At 37.8% G+C, this 24366-nt stretch overlaps 1 protein-coding gene across 5 annotated transcripts in view; it reads left to right on the forward strand.

Moving 5' to 3' along the window:
- NEK7 (NIMA related kinase 7) overlaps window positions 1-24366 on the forward strand; it is a 136520-nt gene that overhangs the window by 108985 nt on the left and 3169 nt on the right. For 3 of the 5 annotated variants that reach the window (XM_060091466.1, XM_060091465.1, XM_060091469.1), the window contains 2 exons: window positions 6079-6173; window positions 10275-10388. In XM_060091466.1, coding sequence (XP_059947449.1) covers window positions 6079-6173; window positions 10275-10388 — 209 coding nt within the window. Of the gene's footprint in view, window positions 1-6078; window positions 6174-10274; window positions 10389-14451; window positions 14496-14866; window positions 14935-24366 lie in introns of all 5 variants that reach the window. The other 2 variants (XM_060091467.1, XM_060091468.1) reach the window with 2 other exon arrangements.

Raw genomic sequence — 24366 nt, forward strand, 5'->3', positions numbered from 1 at the left:
CACACTTGCATTCATGTAAGTTTTGCAGGCAAGTCCTTTTCTATCATTACTATTAGTTTATTAACAGTTCTTTTTTTTTTTAATTATTTACAAAAGCTCATTTAATCCTCAAGGGTCGTCTCTCCTTGGTGCCAGTCTTGCTTTTGAGTGCCTTGCCTTCTCATGGACAGAAATAGAAAGCAATTTTAACAAAACTTAATTAGAAAAATTAAACTGCCATAAGATATAACCACATTATGTACTCCAAAGGTATATGTAAGTAATTAAGGGTAGTTATCTGCTATTCAAGCAAATCTGTTTGCATCAAAGTTGCATTTATTACTTACAATGAAGTGTTTCCTATCTGACGGCTTGCTCTAGTGAAAAGGAGAAAAACAACAACAGCTTAATCATGTTCTAATATGGCATTTTACTTGCTTTCTTAATGTCTCCCGGAAGAGCAAAGATAGTTTCCTTTTTGCATGTAAGTGTGTGATTTAATTATTATATATGCTTGTTGTACCTCCTGAGGATGGAATGGATTTTTACAAAGAGCTGGCTAGGGGGCTCTGATAACTGGTCCTTGAGCTGGACAAATACTTGAAACCTCTTGGGGGGAAATTGTGTTGTGGTTGTCGTTGTTGTTTGCGTTACAGGGTTGCTTGAACTCCTCTTTGCCTTTCAAAATGAGACAGTGGTTCTCTGATTTTCTAATGTTGCCAGCTGAGTAAACGCATGGCCGTCGTTCCACCAGCATCAGAATTTTCACACTGGGGTCTCTTGAGTGTACAATTCATGCTCCCCACACTATTTCCAAGTGTGATATATCCTCTGATTACAACTCGGAAAATTAGTGTTCTTGAACCAGGCATTAAAACAGTTTCATTTTTGGTGCCAAGTGCCACCTGTGGTCACGTGCTTGTCCTTCCCACACCTTCCCTAGCACCTCTCTGTGGGTCTTCCCTTGGCGTGTACCCCATCATAGTTCAGCGTGGTTTGGAGCCTTAAAGGCAACATATGCTTGCTCAGTATTAAAGACTGCTTTCACTGATCTATTTTTAACTTGCAGTCCTTTCTTGATTTAAATAATCAGGCTGGGAAGAAGCTGTTATCTAATTGTAAACTGTGCATGTTTAACCTCTCAGCTACCATAACAAGTATCTATTTGAAACAGAGTAGCTGCAGAGAAGCACTGAACCCTGACCCTCACTCCTGGCCTTTGGTGTGTAGCATGCTGAGACTTGTAGAAGAGTTCTCTGCTGCTTATTTTGGAAAGATACAGATTTTTTTTTCCCAGTCGTATTTCACAGTCGTCAATTTTAATGAAATAACTGTTTAAATGCAAGGGACAGAACGACCTGGCTTGAATTCTACATCCACACTTTACTAGCTTTGTGATCTTTGGCAAATTACCACACTTTACTAGCTTTGTGATCTTTGGCAAATTACCTGACTTCCTTATGCGTCCTCTCTACAGCAAGAATAATAGTGGTAACATCTCATTAAACTACCTCTTGGGGACTCCCCTGGTGGCGCAGTGGTTCAGAATCCGCCTGCCAATGCAGGGGACACGGGTTCGAGCCCTGGTCCGGGAAGATCCCACATGCTGCGGAGCAACTAAGCCCGTGCGCCACAACTACTGAGCCTGCGCTCTAGAGCCCGCGAGCCACAACTACTGAGCCCTTGTGCCACAACTACTGGAACCTGTGTGCCTAGAGCCCGCGCACCGCAGCGAAGAGTAGCCCCTGCACACCACAACTAGAGAAAGCCCGTGCGCAGCAACGGAGACCCAATGCAGCCAAAAATAAAATAAATAAAATAAATTAATTTATAAACTACCTCATAATAGCCCCCATTTCACTAGCCAGTGAGCCCCATGAAGACAAGGATTCAGCCTGTTTACTTCTGTCTCCCCAGCACCTAGAGCAGTGTGGGCCCTGATAAACTGTTAAAAGCTCAGCAAGGTAATACATGTGATCCATTGAACACAGTGCCTGGAGCAGAGAAACAGTAACTAGAAAATGTTCTGGGTTTTTAAATGTTATTGGTTACACTTGAAAGATGAAAAATTTATTTAATAAATGTCTTTTGTAGAAGAAATATTGATCTACCACTCAGCCATTCTGTACTGACCTCAGATAACACTCCTTACAATTAAGTAAATTTGGCCTCTCTCCATGGAGTCTGCCAACATAATTTCTGGGCTGGCTTAAGAGTATGAAGGAAAAAATGAAAATTAATTCCTGTTCCCTGACGTCGTGTGTGTTCGTGTGTGTGTGTGTGTGTGTGTTTAAATCAAATTGAGGTTTAAGATGAATTGTGTCCTTTCAGTTCTCCCAACAAGGGATGTTCAAAGCTTTCTTTTCTGCAATTTGTTCTGAGAGAAAGAAGCAACATTTCTAAACGGAATTTGCTTGTTTCTACCCTCTGATGTAAAACATTTCAGTCAATTGTCCTAGGTAATAGTTTAAAACAGGAATATATCACTTTTTTCCACTTTACTTTCTGTATGGGTATTTGCAGGGTTTTTATGAGTGCTGGAGAATTTGAGAGCAAAGGGATCTCAGAAACGATCTCATCTTCTTCATCACTGCATCTTATAGATGAGGAAAGTAATAAAAAGAGAGGTTAAGTGGTCCTAGTTAGTTGGTGGCAAAGGTAACATGTGAAACAGATTTCCTGACCTTTGACTGATTTTTCCTTTCCTCCCTTACTTAAAACAAAACAAAACAAAAAAATAGCAACCCAAATCTAACCATATAAAAAGATGCTTCAGTGGTTCTATTATTTTTTCTCATTCAAGGCTTTGCAGAAATTGCTAAATGTTTATAAACTATTGAAAAAATTCTGTATGTAACTTACTCTGATGAAATGAAAGTTATTCATTTATTCTATGATAGCATGTTAACAGAAGTTTTTGGCTTTCTTAAACATATTGTAGAACTTGTGAAAATCAGTCTTCATTTTGTTAAGGATACATTTTAGGATGTATTTATTGTTAATAGAGTACTTCCCACGTAAAACTTTTCTCATAGAGCTAGAATAAGTCAATTAACGTAATGATTTTTTTTTTAATATTTGAATGACCGTCTTATTATAATGAAGGGTCAGATAGCATTTTCAGTTGTTAACAATTTTCCTCTAGTATCAGACTTTCTGTGTTTTATAATGTTATCATCCATTTCTTACTCACTTTTACTCCTGTCAGGAAGTTAAAATGCCTTAAGTAGCTGCTGCAGTGAAATATATTCCCGTTTTACCTCCAGCCACGCATTCTGGAAAGACTAGTGGAATCATGCGTCCTGCCGTCTGAGGCTCCTCAACGCACAGTAATTTGCGTGGTCGTTTTAGTGTCTAATCATGTCACTTTGCACCGCCCCCTTGTCTTGTACAGTTGTTAAGAAGTCACCACACTCATGAGGCAACAGCTCTAATACACATAGCTGTCATGAATTTTAGAAAAAAAGGTTTTTAGGAAATAATCATGTGTTCATTAAGTTTGAAATGTGGAGAACGTCTCACCGCATTTAAACGCATTTCGCAGTTTCCTGGGCACTTAAACTTTGCAGCTCTGTGCCCGGTAGAGACGGGCGAGGATGGACCCTTCATGGGCAGGGGCCCAGCCTGTGCTCAGTGTTGGCGTCCAGGACGGGGGCGCCCTGCGGGGGCAGGTGGGTGAGGCGGGGGAGCCTGCCTCTCACCTAATGATGAGTCTCTCCCATCAGTAATCGTAGTGCAGGAGGCAGACTTTCTCCTTTCCCACTTAATGACGCTTTTGGACATGATGTGTCGGTCAGAGAGGTGAGTAGCATATTCAGATTTCCATTTTATTATATACGCAAGATACACATAATTGAAATACCAAAACATGCGTATTTAGTATAAAGATGCCGGTTGCTGGTAATATGAAGGAGAACCCTCGTCTGGGTTTAAAGCCTCAGCGTTAACTCTGTGTGTAACTGTTGGTAATGACCTCCAGCAGCTCCCTAAGAGGCTCTTCTGTACCTTGCAGTTTTTCAGGTTTTAGGTTTAGTTTAGTGGGGTTCCTAATCATCCCGCTTCTGTGCCTCCTTGGCTCTCAGGCCGGCCGTGCGTTGGGTCTGTGTGGCAGTTAAGGTGTGATGCCGGGGCTAATCTCTGTAAAATGCAAGCATTTGTTCTTCTTTTTCCCTCTCATCAATCTTTCACACTCACATCAAACCCCTAATGTATCAGCAGGTTTCCCAGAGCTACTGGTTAAAATTACCTTTGCTTTTGGTAAACTCTGAACCTTCAAGCCTCAGTGTTTTCAGTCGCCCCCTGTGGATTCCGTGAAGCCTCTCTCTCTGCACATCCCTCACTGCCGGTCACTGGCTGCACGTCCTGCACCCGGGAGCCTGTACAGAGCCATTTATTATTCCAGCTGCACCCCTCCCCCCTCGAATGGAGAGTGTTCAGTATGCCCACAGTTGGTGTCGCTTGTGAAAACTACAAAGTGGAAGGGGCCACAGCGCCCAAAGCTGCAGAGCTTGTGTTTATCTGACTCAGTAATAATACAGATTCTTTAAACATAGCCATTTCTAAAAGTTCCTTGGTTTTTCTCACCCTGAGAGAATTTGGCAAACTTACTTGTTTGTCTTCAGAAGAAATGCTGCAATTAAATCATTTATTTCTTGAAGTTTGCCTCTAATATCATGTCCGAATACTTCATACTTTAAATTTCTTTTATCCTCCTGTTTGCATACTCCTTTTTTCACTTCTTCAGTTCTGTAAATACCTCCCTTTCATCCATTCTGACTAGGACCATCCATTACTAGGAAAAATGGATTCCAGTATAGATAGGATTTCTCATGAATAGATGGTTCATGATGGTTTCAGCTTTTAGCCCAGCATAGTTTCCGCACATAGCCATTAGGTTATAACTTCATTCTTTTGGAAGAAGAGGATGATGCCTTTGAGGATGATGCTTTGACTGTTGATGTGCCGCCTCTTGTTGCCTCTGACTAAACACTGCTGCTCAGCATTCTGACTTACACTCTCATTAGATTTACTGGAAACTCCTAGGGAGTACTTAAAAATTAGTAGGAGAAGGGAATGTGCTTTTCTCTGTGAGCAGCAGCATAGTTTTGGTAGCTGTTGCCTCAAGCAAGTAAAATTTCTAAATAGTGTTCTCAAACTTTGATTTTCTATTTGGCAAAAAGCCTTAGGCAAATAATGGTGAAATAATAGTCATCTAAGTTTGAGACTTAAGATATTCACTTCCAGAGTCACTTCAGGGTTTTTTACCCTTCAAAATATAATGTATATGTCTTACTTATTTTAAGATATTTAATAAATTTTAAATTAAATGTATTAGCATTCATTATATCATGTTCATGTTTTCTAAAATGGTCATAAAAAACCGAAAAATGTACTCACACATCAAAACAAGCAAACCCCAAAATTATCCAGAGTATCTTGTCTCTATAAAGTTCTCAGCAGTAATAGTCTCGGACATTTTTTCAGAGATGTCAGTGACCTTTCACATGTTATTATATAACCCTTTGATGTACAAAAGTCTGTTTTATTCTTTCTAAAGTGGGAGTAAGGTACTGAAGGTTAATGATTATATCATTTGTAATTTTAAGAGTCACAACAATGTTCTAAGGGATGTTTCTATAAAAGTTAATAAGTATGATTTATTTATACGTACTCTACTCGGTTATGTATTGCTATTTATTTTAAAATTATTATATCATCATGTTTAATTATTTGGGATATACAAGCCATGGTTAAAAAAATCAAGAAATGAAACCAATGTGAGTCACTTAGTAGATTTCCATGTTAGAATTCCTTTCTTTTTCTTTAGTTATGCTCCCTAGATTCTCCCTGAATTGATAAAAAGGAAATAAAGTGTAACCCACCACACCCTTTTTAAAGTGGGATAGTTGAAAACATGCTGTTCAAGGATCAGGGAGGAAAGAGGAAATTTAAAAGTTTTGAGTATTCCCCAGAGCAATTTTCTGATCCTAATGAATTATTTTGATGACATTTTAAATCTGGAATTTTGGATGTAATTTCTTAGCACAGCGGCATCTTCATTTTTTTCCTTCTCATGTTTTATTTGGTTTCTTTGTGCAGTGGGTACACCTTATTACATGTCTCCAGAGAGAATACATGAAAATGGGTACAACTTCAAATCTGACATCTGGTCCCTTGGCTGTCTACTGTATGAGGTAGGTAATGGTGATAAATTCCATATATTGAAGTGGTTTTACTTACTGGAATATATTTCCCCTATCCTAATAGTATATAGTTATTTTTTTCTGGGTGATGTTTAAGAATTAGCTTTTTAATTATGAGGAAGTTAATTCATTGACTTAGTAACTGTTTTTATAATGAAATTTAGTAACTATACATTTCTACACATTTACTTCCTCTAATATAATTTTAAATTGTTTCCTTTTGATGGGAGTTTTATTTCTTAAATGTTTTTTATGTTAATATAATGTTGCTGTATAATCTTATTTATAAAAATATACATTTGAACATCTATTTTAAAAAAACTGTTACCCATGCATAACAGGATAGATATAATAGAATGGATATAAAATATGAAAGCATAGTAAATAGCTTTGTCACATTTTTTTCACTTTTATGTAGATTAATTCAGCTTTAAGGATAGTTTGTAAACAGATAATTCTTCTAGGTTATCACTTAGTTTCCATGAGTAACAGTTTGTATTGGTAAAACTCAGTGAAATACTCTCACCTGTTCTACTGGTGATAATTTATCAAAGGAAGACGGAATCATGTAGATAGATCCTCTAGCAAGTATTGCAGTGTGACAGTTTGAGTGAAGAGAAGAAAGCATGCTATGAGCACATTTTATATGCATGTTATATAGTAATGGTATCAGAGAACACTCATGCTAGGGACTTCTGTAATTTACTTCTTTAATTGAATGGTAATTTTCCTAGGAATATAGGCTTTCAGTCAAAGCTGTTAACTAAAAATTAACCTACATCTCGGTAACTCTTAATAAAATAAAATGAAGGAAAATAATGCATTGAATCATTTTCATATTTTAAGATATACAAAGGAGATCTGAACTGGATAGATAGAAACCAGTGTATTTCTTACTCTTTATTTTATGTCTCTTGTCTTCTTGACTTAAATGAAATATATGAGATCATCTATTTTAATTGTTCCACCTTTACTTGGAAGTAGAGCAGCAGAAGGTTTTTTAAAATGTGTATCATAATCTTTATTATTTTTCAGATTGCAGGTTCAAATTTCCTTAATTTAAGGAACCTGAGATTATTTTGTTCTTCCTACTAAATAAACTAATGACCACTTAAAAAGAAAGAGATTTTAAAAACGTTCTTAAAGAACATCCTTAGGATAATTTTTGTTGAGAAAAGTTATGAATTAGTGATAGAACAAAATACATGTTTGTATGTATTCACATGAGATTAAAAGAGATTTATGCTTACTATATTATATTCTGTTAATAGGTTGGAACAGTGTTGCACTGATTTGATTATATTAAGTTATTGTAAAGTTTAAAAGGCACTCTGTACATTTTAAAATATTTTATACCTGTTTAGGTGACCTTAGATTCCTTCAGGCCATAGTCTAATAATATTATCAAAGCAACGTTTTCCCTTTATACACCTAAAAGTAAACAGCAAATTGGTTTCCACTAAAGAAATTAAATTTAGCAATGAAAAAGAAAAAGTTCAGTTGAGGTAATACGCATTTTTTGGGAAGTTTGCTAATTCTTGTAGGACCAGCAGACTCCTATGTCAAAAGTGAAATAATTCTTCACATTCTGGATTTGCCTTTGAGAGGCAGTGTCCCATTTTTATGTATACTTGAACACCAAAGTAAAAATTATTTCTTTGGACTCTCCTCCATTCATGTGTGTTATGTGTTGTGGATGGTTTTGAGTTACAGTATTTAACATGGTAACATTAGTTTTCAGCTCAGCACATTTTCTCAGTTGCTCCGTGCAGGTGATTGGGAAGAACTAGAATTTTTCTAAGGATTTAATTTACCTTGATGCTGTATCTCCTTCTGGTTATGTATTAATAGAATGTCAATAAAAATGCCCAGTAGTTTAGCCTTAAAAAATTGGCCATAGCATCACATCGATATTTTATATTGTACCCCCCTAAGAATTTACCATTCACGATGGAGTGGGAAGCCTTTTTTGAAAACGTATTTTAAACTCAGAAAATTAGACTTCCAAATATTCCTGAAACCTCAAAAAAAAAAAAAAAAAAACCTAGCAGTACAGTTTTAATTGATATGCAACAAAGTAGACTTTACTAATTAAAATCAAGATGCTGTGCTTTTGCTACACGGACCTTTACATGGAAAAGTAGGTTTTACACATTTCCTTTATTGTTCAGTGCAGCAATTGCATCCTTCCAGGGTTGTAGGTTGGTGGCTTACAGTTCAAAAAAAAAAGAGAGCTGCCACCAGCCCCAAAGACAGACAGTGGGCTTTCGTCCCTCCAACACCCCCAGAATACTAATCAGGGAAGTCGGACCCTGGAGGTCAGGGAGCAAGTCAATCATTCTAGCGATCGTCTCAGTGTGGAGGATCAAATTAGCCTGAAAAATTCAGCTGCTGGGAGGAGAGGGCGAGCAGCTGTCAGGGGCAGCATCGAGATGCACTAATGAACCAGATGAATAGTGCAAAAGCTTGAAAATAAAAACAGGACAGTTGACATTTTTCATCTGTCAAAGCAGGAGATGCATGAAAATATACTATTCCTGTTTAACTCCTTAGGGGACATTCAGATTTTTTTTTTTTTAACACTGCAGTATTGAGACAAAAGTACTGTAATGAACTCCTGGCACATGATAATGAATATACGGACGTTTACTTAGGGTTTTTGCAAACACGGAGAGACAATAGTTTATACACACAGTCTATTTTTCAAGGGGGGCATTTTAAAGATTGTGTTTTATCATAAAATGTCCTCGCATTTCAACAAAACATGTAATTATTGTTGTAGCCCCTCTTCTAGAAATTTCCTCTCAAATGGAGTGGAAATTTGTATGTTTAGGGACATGCACCTTGTTTGGGGGTTTCTTCTCTTTGTGGGGAACACCTGTTCCTAAGGCAGTTTTGCAGGAGATCTAGGAAAGGGCTGCCGGGCGGCTCTGCGCTCTGCTTCCCCCGAGCCCCGCGGTCCAGGCCGGGAAGGAGTTAAGCTCTGCCTGCAGCGGCCCAGACAGATGAGAGCCGTTCGCAGCTCATGTGTCCCCGCCGACGCCCACCCCACCGAGGAGCACTGCTCGGCCCAGCGTGTTGCACGCACGCCCGGCCTGTCTGGGGAATGTACACATTGTCCTTCCAAAATCAAACTTATTAGCACATGTAGAAAAGGGTGACTGACTTGGGGGCAGCGTCGTACTCTGTGTTGTAGTCTCGCGCCCGCAGTTCAAAGATTCAGGAGGCGAACATTTTCAATTGAATTTTTAGTTTGTATCCCTGCTAACTGCAGTCCTTGCTCGCACCTGAAATCAGGTCAAGTTAGAACCTGGTCTTAAAGTTAAATTCAATAATGTCTTTTTTAAAGGCATTCATTCTTAGAGTCGTTTTTTTGTTTTTTTTTTTTTCCTGCATAAAAATCTCATTTGGATGCTTTGAAGTAGCGGCTATGACTCCTAGGGCTTTTGAGCACATTTCGTGTTTTCGAGACATCATCAAAAAAGAAAAGCAGTTCTAATTCATTGTGAACTAGTTGAGGATCAGTTATAACATTCAGACTGAGAAGACATTTTTTATCTCAAAATAACCTTTTCCTACAGAAACTGTCATGTGAAATAAAATGCTATGTGTTCTGTTCCCCAAGCATTGCTAGATTATAATTCAGTTTTAACTTCAGTTTCATTTTTGTTGTATTGTGACCATTACATGGTTGATATATACCATTGATGTCTGTCTAGTCATGAGATATACTAGTTGTTCCTATAGCATTGTATTTACAAAGAGTCTTAAGTTATTTCTTATTCTTCTAATACTGTTTTATACTGCATATGTGTGTGTGTGTGTGTGTATGTGTTTAAATAATTATATGCTAACCATTTCTCTCTTTTAGGGAAGTTTAAATGTTGAAAATAATAACCAAAAATTGAAGTAAGACTTTTTAGGACTTAGTAATTCTCTGGAAAGGATATTCATGAAACACAAAATGCCTAGAGAACTTTATTTAAAGTATTTGTAATTACCCCACCCCCACCCCACAGTGTAATATACTTGATGAGATCTCCCTTAAAGTTACCATGTAACTATATCAGTTTCATTGGGAGCATTTTACAGATGGCGGCGTTACAGAGTCCTTTCTATGGCGACAAAATGAACTTGTACTCGCTGTGTAAGAAGATAGAGCAGTGTGACTACCCACCTCTTCCTTCAGATCACTATTCAGAGGAGGTAAGTCATTTTTCAGTCATGCACTCATGTTGTTCATTTTGCTGACGTTTGCATTTTGTTACAGAATATTCTTTTATCCATTGATACAAATGACAAGTACAGGTGGCAGAAAGAGCACCTTCATTCCGTTTACCTTCTCTCGGAGGCTTGGCTGTTAGAGAGGTGACCACAGTTAGTTCGTCACGTGGAGAGGAACACAGCACAGCACGTGGTGTGACATCGGCCACTTCCTATGTGGGGTAGGAACAGTGGCTGACTGCCGCCTCCTGAACACGGCAGAGGGCAGCATTAATGCTGAAGCCAGGCTCTGGGCGACCAGCATGTCCAGTGGCCCTTCTTAACAGGGTCCCGCCTCATGCCCGTGGTCTCAGAGCAGCACACAGTTGTAACTTTCTCTTCTGGTACCACTTGCTTCCCTCTCTCCGGCCCATGTTTCCCCAGAATGGCAGCAAACATCTCTCCGCTGCATGCTTCTCAGCCTTATTCTTTCAGCTTTACCCTCCCTCCTTTTACTTTTACGAGATCTGTCCTATCACCACCTCACTGCTATAGTCAGATTCCTATAGGAAATGTTTGTGGTTATCACTGTAGATGTGGTAAAAAGTACATTGGGTAGAATTGAAAATCTTAGAAGACTTTACCTTGTTAAGATCTGAGCTGGATCCTTGCTTGCTTTGGGAACCCACTGAAATGAGTTGTTTGGGCTCCACCCAACATCCAGTTTTTCATTGAACAAAACATCTCCCATTTTTGCCTAATGCATCATGATTTGATCTATATTTAAGGAGGAGATATGCAGAATAGCAGTGTCTCAGGTTAACTAAGTGTGTTCACATAACTCTTTTTGGAAAGCTCACTGGGGACCCACCCAGAGAAACCACTGTTTTAGGACATCTCACCTGCTCATGAGCAGCAGATGTTTTGCCCAAGGAAAATGGAAAGGGGCAAAGGAAAAATATGAAACAATTATAATGTTCACCTTTTAGGTGGTCTTATCACTCTTTCTATGTGAAATGAATGCAGTCGGTTCCAATTTTATATAAGGAAGAGTGAGTCCATGTAACTTGAATAATAAATATCTCTAAAGAATTTTTACCATATGTAAGGCATTTGTGGTCCTAGGATGTTGAAAGTACCTTTTTTTTTGTTTCTAATAGTTTTGATACTGATAATCAATGAGGCTTGTTTTTTTTGTTTCACAGCATTGGTATTCAGGTAATTAGAACAAACTCTTACAAGGCAGTGGTGGTAATTTAGAAGTATTATCTTTATTTGATGTTAATGCTATTATGTTAGCCATTTTTAATTACTATTTTGGGTATAGAATATAAATACGGCACTTCACAAAGCCAACTTCAGAACTCTCGGCCTGGAAATACAGTAGGGTGTGAATAGTCATGCAAAATGATAGCGAGAATGTCAGGGGCCGTCCTTTGTTGTGTCATTCATGCTGTCTTCTTTTTTCCACGAAGCGCATGAATATTTCACATATCTGCATCCTCATCCCCTATTCTTCTTGACTAATTTTCAGACTGTCTGAATTTGCATTTCACATGGTAGCTGATTAGGAGATGCCGAGTGCAGCAGTGAAGCCTCAGCAGGCGGTTGCCATGGTGACCTTCAGCAGGATTTTAATGATGATACCACTAGTGGTTCGTTGAAGTCGGCCTGCCTGCAGGGCTACTTCACTGCAGCTAAGTGTGAAGTTGGATTTGCGGATTCTCAGCCAAGGGGCAAATATCAAAGTCTGGCCCAGATAGAAGAAGGTCTTATGGCTGGGAAAGGAAAACAGATTACACTTTTTTACTTCACTCTATATAGTTACCAGTTTTGAAGAGAGATATAAGGCAAAACATGTTATATGATGTACTTTCCAAAAAAGATAGTACAGTCTCTCCGATTGGTAAAATTTGCTGTTGCACGATGATAAAACTGAAAGCTGTAATGCGTAGGTAAACAGGGAAACGAATTCTTACTGAAGAAATGAGATACCAAAAATACAGACTAATGATCTTACTTTAGTCTTTTCAGTTATGTAGAAAAGTTCTCAGAATAAGAGCTTTGAAATGCAGATGTGCTAATAAATATTTTCTCTCCTTAAGTAGGAACTCAGTTTGTTTGGAAAATAATTATACAGAATTTATGGTAGCAAAAAACCTGAACAGACTCCATGCTGCCATACTTTAACGGTATCTTAATATTCCTTTATATAGTAGGCTTTATAGATCTTTTAAAAGTCCAAATTGCCATTTCGCTTTTTTAGTAGGGCAAAATTTAGGAAACAATGAAAAGTGAAGCGTAAAGTTTTTCAACAGTGAACTTTTAGTTAAAAGACCAATCCATTAGGTGTCAATTTTATAGCTCAAATGCTAACAGACTCTATGTCTGTTGGAAAACTAAACATATTAAGCAAATTAATTTCCCACCAAATATCTATTTGAAAGCTTACTGAGTTGATTTAGCTACTGCTAAATTTTTAAGGCTCCTGCCCAAAGAGGACACACAGGGAGCATTTCATGAGAATAAAAGGCATATGCCTGCCAACCAGCCTCGACTGATCAGAATCCTGAGGAGCTCTACAAGGTTTATTTCCAGATACAGTCATTCCATGTAGAACAGCTCAGAGTTTAAGAGCTTACGATTTTTAAATTTCTTATAATCTAAGACATAGATACACTTAAGCATTAAAAACCAAAGCTGAGAAATAGTATCCTTTGGAAGAATAAACCTGTATGTCAGATATTTCCTTTTGAATTATGTTGTTGTTATTATGTACAGTTTAGGATTCCAAACTGAATTATCTCAGCTGCGCATGAATGATATTAGGAACGTATATATATTTGTAGCTGACTAAAGTATCTTTTTTTATGACTTTTGGTGTTCAGTATTCTTTCCTTTTCTAGTAGTGATCTCATCCATGTAGCAATAGGGAATTACTGTACTTAACAATAAAAATATTGGGTCAAAAAAAAAAAAAGGTAGATATTTTCCGAGATACCTCTTAGTTTTAATTAAACTTGCTGTTGTTGGTGATCAAGAAATTAGCGTCAGTGAAGCAGACATTTATTGAACATTTACTATGTCCAAGGAGTTGTAATTCCCACGGCCCCTCGTAGTCTGGTCTGGGCTGAGCTCTCCTGGCGTTCTGATCACAGTGTACTCTCTCCTTTCCTGAACTCTGCCCATGCAGGTTCTACTAGGAGGCCCATGAATTTCCATCTTTCTGTGGGTGCTGTTCCCTTGTGTTGAAACGCTCCTTGCCCTGTTCTTTATCAGGCAAACTCATTGTCTTTAGAACAAACCATGGCCGTCATCTCCTGCATAAAGTTATCCTGCTCCCCTTTCTCCACCCCTCAAACCCTCCTCCCTTGGCAGCCACACTGCATTATAATTGTTTCTTTTTTCATTGAGGCAGAGTTGATTTACAGTACTATGTAAGTTTCAGGTGTGCAACATAGTGATCCACAATTTTTAAAGGTTATACTCCATGTATAAGTATTATAAAATATTGGCTGTATTCCCTGTGCTGTACAGTATACCCTTGTAGCTTATTTATTTTATGCATAGTAGTTTGTGCTTCTTAATCCCCTTTTGACCCTCCCCCTTCCCCACTGGTAACCACTCGTTTGTTCTCTGTATCTGTGAGTTTGTTTCTTTTTTGTTATAGCCAAGTTTGTTTTCTTTTTTAGATTCCACCTATAAGTTATGATGTACAGTATTTGTCTTTCTCTGTCTGACTTACTTCACTTAGCATAATACCCTCCAAGTCCACCCATCTTGTTGCCAATGGCAAAGTTTCTTTCTTTGTTCTGGCTGAGTTGTATTCCACTGTGTATATATACCACGTCTTCTTTGCACATGTGGCTCCCCACTCCAGACTGTCTGGCTCCTGTAACTGCTTTTTATCTGTGTGTCTCTAGGGCCTGGCACACTAAAAAAGGTTCAGTGATTGATTGATTGATTGATCAATCAATTGAGTGAATGATAGAGTGAGATTAAAGGAATAAATGAAAAGAATGAGTGAACCAGTTAATGTCAATTAAATGAGTGAATGTTCTTACAGAACTCTCTATGCAGTGAGGAAGAAAATTACTCAAAAGATCAGAGGTATGTTTCCTTTTATTGATATTACCTGCTATATGATTTTTTTCATTCTGATAAGCAAGCAACATCATATCTGGAATGTCCAATGTCCATTACTAGGAAATAAGGCAAATAGATTTTTTTCCCTTCAGTTTCTATATTTAATTTCTTTGGGAGACACTGGAGTAATCATCAGAATTGTGCATTTTCACTATTCATTAATTTATCTCAGGAGAATCTAAATTTTAAAAATAGTGAATAGTTTATTGAAAATCATTTATAAAGTGTGGTTCTCTACTGAGTTCTTTTTAACAGATATCTGAAAATCTGAGCACTAACAGAATGCGAAATATAGATTTGTGTCTTTAACTTTTTTTTTAATTAAAAAATCCTAGCATAGAGAATACACAGGAAAGGTTGAAGAGAATTTTGCCTCAGCAGATTGGAAGGAAGTTCTGAAAAGGTGAGTAAAGAGTTTGTAGATGAAACTGAAAAATGGAAATGAGTAGAGAGAAGAAGAGTGTTCTCAGTCTGAGAAAACAGAGTAGGGAGAAATTAAATTGAAGATTTGAAAACCATACTTTGAGTGAAAAAGAAACTTAAGTGCCTGTAAAACATTGGTGAGATGGTTAAAGCTTTTTAATAAAGTGGACAGTGTTATGATAGCAGTGCTTGTGGATCTGAACTATTATGGCAAATGCTTATCTGTTTAGTAGCAATTTTAAATTTATTATAAGTGACAAAGACTATTTTAGGACACAGTACTTGTGGTTACCTTGTAATTATATTTTTGAAAACTTGATAATTTAGTAGGTCTTACTACTTCTTTTATAGGTGAAGAAACCAAAATATAATATTGGAGTTAAAATTATTAAACCATTAATCAGTTTTCACATTATTTAATGCCTCTCTTGTACATTAAATTTCTGTTTGTTTTGTGGCTTTATACCTCCAGCCCACAGATAGAAAAATATCAGTTACTATTAAAACTCAGTTAGTGGAACTACTTCTCGAATATGCAATTATCCTATAAAGTATCAGCCTAAAAGGTCACATCCAAAGAACTAATGGAGAATGGATGAAATGTCATAAACATTCACCTCCAAAATGATAATCTTTTTCTTTAACATTATTAAATAACATTTTTTTTCTTTTTACTTTATTACTTCCATTATGATTTCTTCCTTTCTTAGACAATGCCATAATTCCTCCCTCCTCCTTTTTTATTTTTTTTTTAAGTTAGAGAAATGGAAGGCAGGAGGGAGGGTTTTTCCCAGGAATAGTTCAGTGGTGCACACTGGCAAAGTCTTCCCTACCACTTCACTCAAATGCCTAAGAATTTCCAGCATCATTTTCATTATTCTTTTTTTTTAATTGAAGTGTAGTTGATTTACAACATTGTGTTTCAGGTGTACAGCAAAGTGATTCAGTTATATACATATATATTTTTCACATTATTTTCCATTATAGGTTATTACAAGATATTGAATATAGTTCCCTGTGCTGTACAGTGGGTCCTTGTTGTTTACCTATTTTATGTATAATAGTTTGTATCTTTTAATCTCAAACTCCTAGTTTATCCCTCCTTCCCTTCCTCCCTCTCCCTTTTGGTGGCCGTACGTTATGCTCTAAGAGTTTTATAGTATCTGGTTTTTCATTTAGGTCATTGATCCATTTTGAGTGTATTTTTCTATGTGGTGTTAGGCAATGTTCTAATTTCATTCTTTTACATGTAGCTGTCCAGTTTTCCCAGCACCACTTATTGAAGAGATTGTCTTTTCTCCATTATATATTCTTGCCTCCTTTGTCACAGATTAGGTGACCACAGGTGCATGAGTTTATCTTGGGACTTTCTGTCTTGTTCCATTGATCTATATTTCTGTTTTTGTGCCAGTACCATACTGTTTTGATGACTGTAGCTTTGTAGTGTAATCTGAAGTCAGGGAGCCTGATTCCTCCAGCTCCGTTTTCTTTCTCAGGATTGTTTTGGCTATTCGGGGTCTTTTGTGTCTCCATACAAATTTTAAAAAAATTTGTTCTGTGAAAAATGCCATTGGTAATTTGATAGGGATTGGATTGAATCTGTAGATTACCTTGTGTAGCATAGTCATTTTCACAATATTGATTCTTCCAGTCCAAGAACATGATACACCTTTCCATCTGTGTCATCTTCTATTTCTTTCATCAGCATCTTATAGTTTTCAGAGTACAGGTCTTTTGCCTTCTTAGGTAGGTTTATTCCTAGGTATTTTATTGTTTTTGATGTGCTGGTAAATGGGACTGTTTCCTGGGTTTCTTTTTTGGATCTTTTGTTGTATAGAAATGCAACAGATTTCTGTGTATTAATTTTGTATTCTGCCACTTTGCTGAATTCATTGATGAGCTCTAGTAGTTTTCTGTTAGCATCTTTAGGATTTTCTATGTAGACTATCATGTCATCTGCAGACAGTGCCAGTTTTACCCCTTCTTTTCCAGTTTGGATTCCTTTTATTTCTTTTTCTGCTCTGATTGCTGTGGTTAAGACTTCCAAAACTATGTTAAATAAAAGTGGTGAGCAAGAGTGGACATCCTTGTCTTGTTCCTGATCGTAGGGAAAATGCTCTCAACTTCTCTCCATTGAGTATGATGTTAGCTGTGGTTTTGGCAAATACGACCTTCATTATGTTGAGGTATGTTCCCTTTATGCCCATTTTCTGGAGAGTTTTTATCACAAATGGATGTTGATTTTTTACCAAAAGCTTTTCCTGCCTCTATTGAGAGGATCATATGGTTTTTATTCTTCAGTTGGTTGATGATGGATTCACATGGACTGATTCGCATGGATTGATATGCAGACCTTGAAAATTCCTTGCATCCCTGGGATACCCCCACTGATCATGGTGTATGGTCCTTTTAATGTATTGTTGGAGTTGGTTTGCTAGTATTTTGTTGAGGAATTTTGCATCTGTGGTCATCAGTGATACTGGCCTGGAATTTTCTTTTTGTGTGATATCTTTGTCTGACTTTGGTATCAGGGTGAAGATGGCCTCATAGAGTTTGGAAGTATTTCTTCCTCTGCAGATTTTTTGAATAGGGTCAGGACAGGTAGTAACTCTTCTCTAAATGTTCGATAGAATTCGGTTGTTCAGTTGTGAAGCCATCTGGTCCTGGACTTTTGCTTATTGGGAGTTTTTTAATCACAGTTTCAATTTCAGTATTTGTGATTGGTCTGTTTATATTTTCAATTTCTTCCTGGTTCAGTCTTGGGAGATTATACCTTGCTAAGAATTTGTCCATTTCTTCTAGGTTGTGCATTTTATTGGCATAAAGTTGCTTTTAGTTGTCTCTTAGAGTCCTTTTTATTTCTGTGGTGTCTGTTGTAACTTCTTTTTCATTTCTAATTTTATTGATTTGAGCCCTCTCCCTTTTTTTTCTTGATGAATCTGGCTAAAGGTTTATCAATTTTGTTTATCTTTTCAAAGAACCAGCTTTTTAGTTTCATTGATCTTCGCTGTTGTTTTGTTTCTATTTCATTTATTTCTGCTCTGATCTTTATGATTTCTGTCCTACTAACTTTGGGTCTTGTTTGTTCTTCTTTCTCTAGTTGCTTTAGGTGTAAGTTTAGGTTGTTTATTTGAGATTTTTCTTGTTTCCTGAGATAAGCTTGTATTGCTATAAACTTCCCTCTTAGAACTGCTTTTACCTCATGCTTTCGTTTTCATTTGTCTCTAGGTATTTTTGGATTTCCTCTGATTTCTTCAGTGGTTGTTTAGTAGCATAATGTTTAGCCTCCACGTGTTTATGTTTTTTACAGTTTTTTTCTTGTATTTGATTTCTAATCTCATAGCATTGTGTTCTGAAAAGATGTGTGATATGATTCCAATTTTCTTAAATTTACTGAGGCTCATTTCGTGGCCCAGTATGTGATCTATCCTGGAGAATGTTCATGCACACTTGAAAAGAATGTGTATTCTGCTGCTTTTGGATGGAATGCTCTATAAATATCAAGTAACTACATCTGGTCTAATGTGTCATTTAAGGCCTGTGTTTCCTTATCCTGTCTGGAAGATGTGTCTGTTGATGAAAGTGGAGTATTAAATTCCCCCACTATTGTGTTACTGTCGATTTTTCCTTTTATGGCTGTTAGTATTTGCCTTATATATTGAGGTGCTCCAATGTTGGGTGCATATATAATTGTTCTATCTTCTTCTTGGATTGATCCCCTGATCACTATGTAGTGTCCTTCTTTGTCTCTTGTAACAGTCTTTATTTTAAAGTCTGTTTTGTCCGACATGAGTATTGCTACTCCAGCTTTCTTTTGATTTCCATTTGCATGGAATACCTTTCTCCATCCCCTCACTTTCAGTCTGTATGTGTGTCCCTAGGTCTGACGTGGGTCTCTTGTAGACAGCATATATATGGGTCTTGTTTTTGTATCCATTCAGCCACTCTGTGTCTTTTGGTGGGAGTATTTAAATCTATTTATGTTTAAGGTAATTATTGACATGTATGTCCTTAGTGCCATTTTGTTAATTGTTTGGGGTTTGTTTTTGTAGGTCTTTTTTCTTCCCTTCCTCTTTTGTTCTCTTCTTTTGTAATTTGATGACTAACTTTAGTGTTGTGCTTGGATTCCTTTTTGGGTTTTTTTGTTTGTGTGTGTATCTATTGTAGATTTTTGTTTTGTGGTTACCATGAAGTTTTGATATAGAAGTCTTTAAGTTGCTTGTCTTTTAATTTCAAATGCATTTCCAATATCCTGCATGTGTACCACCTCCTCATGATTTCTGGTTTTGATATCATATTTCTTTGTGGATGATTTCCTACGTTTACTGTATGTTTGCCTTTACTGGTGAGCTTTTCCATTCATAATATTCTTGTTTCTAGTTGTGATCTTTTCTTTTCCTCCTAGAGAAGTTCCTTTAGCATTTGTTGCAAAGCTGGTCTGGTGGTGCTGGATTCTCTTAGCTTTTGCTTGTCTAAAAGCTTTTGACTTCTTTGTCAAATCTGAATGAGAGCCTTGCTGGGTAGAGTATTCTTCTTTGTAGGTTCTTCCCTTTCATCACTTTAAATATGTCATGCCACTCCCTTCTGACCTGCAGAGTTTCTGTTGAAAAATCAGCTGATAACCTTATGGGAGTTCTCTTGTATGTTATTTTTTGCTTTTCCCTTCTTACTTTTAATATTTTTTTCTTTGTCTTTAATTTTTGTCAATTTGATTACTGCATGTCCTGGCATGTTCCTCCTTGGGTTCATCCTGCCTGGGACTCTGCACTTCTTGGACTTGGGTGACTGTTTCCTTTACCACGTTAGGGAAGTTTTCAGCTATAAGCTCTTCAAGTATTTTCTCAGGTCCTTTCTCTCTCTTCTCCTTCTGAGACCCCTATAATGTGAATGTTGGTGCATTTAATGTTGTCCCAGAGGTCTCTTAGAGTGTCTTCATTTCTTTTCATTCTTTTCTCCTTATTCTGTTCTGCAGCAGTGATTTCCACTATTCTGTTTTCCAGGTTACTTATCTGTTCTTCTCCCTCAGTTACTCTGCTGTTGTTTCCTTCTAGCATATTTTTCATTTCAGTTATTGTATTGTTCATCTGTTTTTCTTTAGTTCTTCTAGGTCTTTGTTAAACATTTCTTGCATCTTCTCAATCTGTGCCTCCATTCTTTTCCAGGATCTTGGATCATCTTTACTTCTCATTGCTCTGAATTCTTTTTTGGGTTGATTTCCTATCTCCACTGAGTTTGTCTTCCGGGCTTCTATCTTGTTCCTTTTTCTGGGATATAGTCTAGTGCCTTCTTATTTTGTCTTACTTTCTGTGATTGCAGTTTCCAATCTGCAGGCTGCAGGGTTGTAGTTCTTCTTGTTTCTGCCATCTGCCCCCCTAGTGGATGAGGCTATCTAAGAGGATTGGGCAGGCTTCCTGTGGGAGAGACTGGTTCCTGCCCACTGGTGGGTGGAGCCTGGTCTTTTCCCTCTGGTGGGCAGGGCCATGTCAAGGGGTGTGTTTAGCAGGCAGCTGTGGCCTCCTGAAGACTTTCTGCTGATGGGTGGCACTGTGGTCCCGCCCTGTTGGTCGTTTGGCCTGAAACATCCCAGCACTGGAGCCTATAGGCTATTGGGTGGACCCAGGTCTTGGTGAGAAAATGGTGGCCTTCAGGAGTGCTCATGCCAGTGAGTACTTGCCAGAACTGCCGCTGTCAGTGTCTTTCTCCCCCACAGTGAGCCAAAGCCACCCCCCACCTTCGCAGGAGACCCTCCAATACCAGCAGGTAGGTCTGTCCCAGACTTGTATGAGGTCACTGCTTTTCCCCTGGGTTCTGGTGCGCACGAGACCCTATGTGTGCCAAGTGTGGAGTTTGTTTCCCCAGTCCTGTGGAATTCCTGCAATCAAACCCCACTGGCATTCAAAGCCAGATGCTCTGGGGGCTCCTCCTCCCGTTGCTGGACACCCAGGCTGGGGAGCCTGACGTGGGGCTCAGAACTGTGATATAATTATTTCCAGTTTGTGTCTCGCCCACCTAGCGGGTATGGGATTTGATTTTATTGTGATTGCGCCCCTCCTTCCATCTCATTGTAGCTTCTTCCTTGTGTTCAGATGTAGGATATCTTTTTTGGTAGGTTCCAGAATTTTTTTCTCGATGGTTGTTCAGCAGTTAGTTGTGATTTTGGTGTTTTCATAAGACGAGGTGAGCTTACATCCTTCTACTCTGCCATCTCATCTCCACCCCCCAGAAAAGTCTTTATGAGAAAATAAACCACGTATCTGAAGGAGATTGAGCCACATAAATGGGGGGGAGAAAGCAAATGGTGGGTTGTTCTGGCTCCATCTGCTGTGGGGTTTCCGCTTTGCCTGGTGTCCCTGTGAAGCCTGTCCTTCTGCTCACGCTGTTCATCCACCTCTCCATTTCCCTCACTCTTGGTCCCTTCCGCCTTCAATTACTTCTGGCTCTCGTCTTCCACCTGGGGAGCCAGAGATCCTGTCTCCTTCCGCTGCACCTGCGTTGGTCTGTCTGTAATCCTCATGGTGGGAGCATCTGAGGGCCAAGCATTTGCTACAGTAGGTTGGAAAGTTCACCCTATTCTGAATTACTGTGCAGAAAAAGTGAGGTTTCTTGACTAGCCTGAAGGGTGCAGCAGTTTTCATTCAGTCAAAAAATGGCTATTGCATCTGCTTGTATCTTGGTTAAATAGAATTAATTTTGGTACCAGTTATCCTTTCTGCTCCTTTTATCATTTTCATCTCTAAACAAAATTTCTGACAACTAGGTGACGTGTTAGAAAACATTATCTTTTAAAATATAAGTATCATTATAGTTTTCCTACTGTTTTCTATATTGTGGATAACTGGGTGTATTTGTTTTTATTTTAATGGGTAAAATGCCAACCTCTGATTTAAATCTCTCAGATCACCATAGTAAGATGCCTTGTGTACGGCCATACCCCTTAGAATGTTGAATACTACTATCCTCTGCAAAGAATAGAAATTGCAATCCTCAGACCCTCTCAGTGGGTCTGCCATTAACTGTCAGCATTGTTGAACTTCTAGATGTGAAGTTGTATCATTAAACTTAATTCTGGTAGAATCATATAACCTAGGGGCTAGAGCTAGAAGAATCCTTATAGGTTATCTACTCCAGCCTCCTTTTTGAATAGATGAAGAAATAAACCTCGGGAGACAGTACCTTACCTCAGGGCGCAGGGCTGCAGGTGCCTTGAGCGAGCCTGGCTTCCACAACCCCGTGCGTCTCCTCCCCTCCTCTCCCCTCCCCTGGGGGCCTCCTTCCACACACCTTCTTTCCAGCTGACTTTTCTCACTGGTAGTGGCCTTCCTCGTCACACTGTTAACAGACTCAGCCCACAGATTTTATCACCAGCTTCTGTTTCCTCCAGATGAAAAAAATCTTCATGGTGGAAGTTGAGGACTGTGAAGAAATTTCAGTAATTTGATAATTTAAGTGCTGTTATAATGGCGAAAGAGAGTTAATGCAAGTGTTCAGAATATCTGAATAATTTCTAAAGACATAAATACTAAAGAATCTGGTTCTCCCTCTTGATTTGGCTTGTCATCTGGGAAAGACCAGATTACAAAGATGTGTGTTTTCATAAACTATGGCAATTCGAATTAAGAATAAAATTCTATATTCTTCACTCATTGGCTGTAGGATCAGATGGAAGGATATTTTCTTAATTTGTCAAAATGTGTTTTCTGTGATGTATTGGGTTCTCCAAAAAGTGCCTTCAGTTTTTAAGTAAAAATAAAAGACACATTTTTCATTTTCACCAACAACTTTATTGAACAATGTATTCACCCTTTTGTTCCACTACCTTCTGCCATTTTTCAGGCAACTTCATAATTCCATCTTCCCAAAACTTTTTATCTTTTTGAGTAAAGAACTGTTCCAGGTGCCTTTTACAGTCTTCTGGGGAATTGAAATTTTTTCCATTAAGATAATTTTGTAAAGACAGAAATAAATGGAAATCCGAAGGTGCAGTGTCTGGTGAATATGGTGGATGAATCAGTACTTTCCAGCCAAGCTGTAACAGTTTTCGCCTGGTCATCAAAGAAACATGCAGTCTTGCGTCATCCTGATGGAAGATTATGTGTTTTCTCTTGACTAATTCCAGACACTTTTTTTGTCGAGTGCTGCTTTCAGCTGGTCTAACTGGGAGCAGTACTTGTTGGAATTAATCATTTGGTTTTCCAGAAGGAGCTCATAATAGAGGACTCCTTTCCAATCCCACCATATACACGACATCACCTTCTTTGGATAAAGACTGGCCTTTGGTGTGGTTGGTGGTGCTTCATTTCACTTGCCCCTTGATCTCTTCTATTCCACATTGTTGTATAGTATCCACTCTTCATCACCTGTCACAATTTGTTTTAAAAATGGTATGTTTTCATTACGTTTAAATAGAGAATTGCCTGTGGAAATACTGTCAAGAAGGTTTTATTCACTTAACCTATGTGGAACCCAAACATCAAAGCAATTCACATAACCAAGCTGGTGCAAATGATTTTCAGTGCTTGATTTGGATATTTTGAGTATGTCGGCTATCCTCCCACATGGTATAATGTTGATTGTTCTCAATTAGTGTCTTGATTTGATTGCTATCAACTTCAACTAGCCTACCCGACCATGGAGCATCATCCAGTGAGAAATCTCCAGCACCAAACTTCACAGACCACTTTTGACACATTGAATCAGTCACAACACCTCCATACACTGCACAAATTTTTTTGTGCATTTCAGTTGCATTTTTACCTTCCTTGAAATAATAAAGCATAATATGCTGAAAATGTTGCTTTTTTTTTCCCCATCTTCAATATTAAAATGGTTACACAAAACTTTACCAACTTTGATAAATCTTTTTTTAAATGCACACTGATATGACAGGTGTCACATACAATCTAACAAAATTGTTTTGAATGAAGTTAAAGACACCTCAGTGCTACTAGAGCCATCTTACACAAAAAACCAAATGAACCTTTTGGCCAACCCAATAAATAAGTAAACCTCAGTCCTCTCATCTATAAAATGAGGATATAAATACTACTTCATACAGTTGAGAATTAGAATACTATTTGTTACTTAGCTTGCCTTTATTATTCTTAGTTTGGAGGAGTGCTTTTACTTTAATAAAAATTATATATATATATATATATATATATATATACAAATATATAAATTGGTTTATGATAAATGTATGTGATAGCCATTTATCCTAATTTCCTTGTATACATTTAGATATATAGTAAGCTATTAAAATTTAAACTTACAATCAAGGCTATTGTAATAAACCTTAGATCAAATAAATGTGTAGAGATCTTCAGTTAATTTGGAGACTTAGAGTTTAAAACTTACTGTCTTTCATGACTTCTGTCTTCTGATTAAACTTCTTTGAAAGATCATAAGATCATTG

This window comes from Mesoplodon densirostris, chromosome 2, assembly GCF_025265405.1.
Source record: "Mesoplodon densirostris isolate mMesDen1 chromosome 2, mMesDen1 primary haplotype, whole genome shotgun sequence".
Classification (NCBI taxonomy): Eukaryota; Metazoa; Chordata; class Mammalia; order Artiodactyla; family Ziphiidae; genus Mesoplodon; species Mesoplodon densirostris.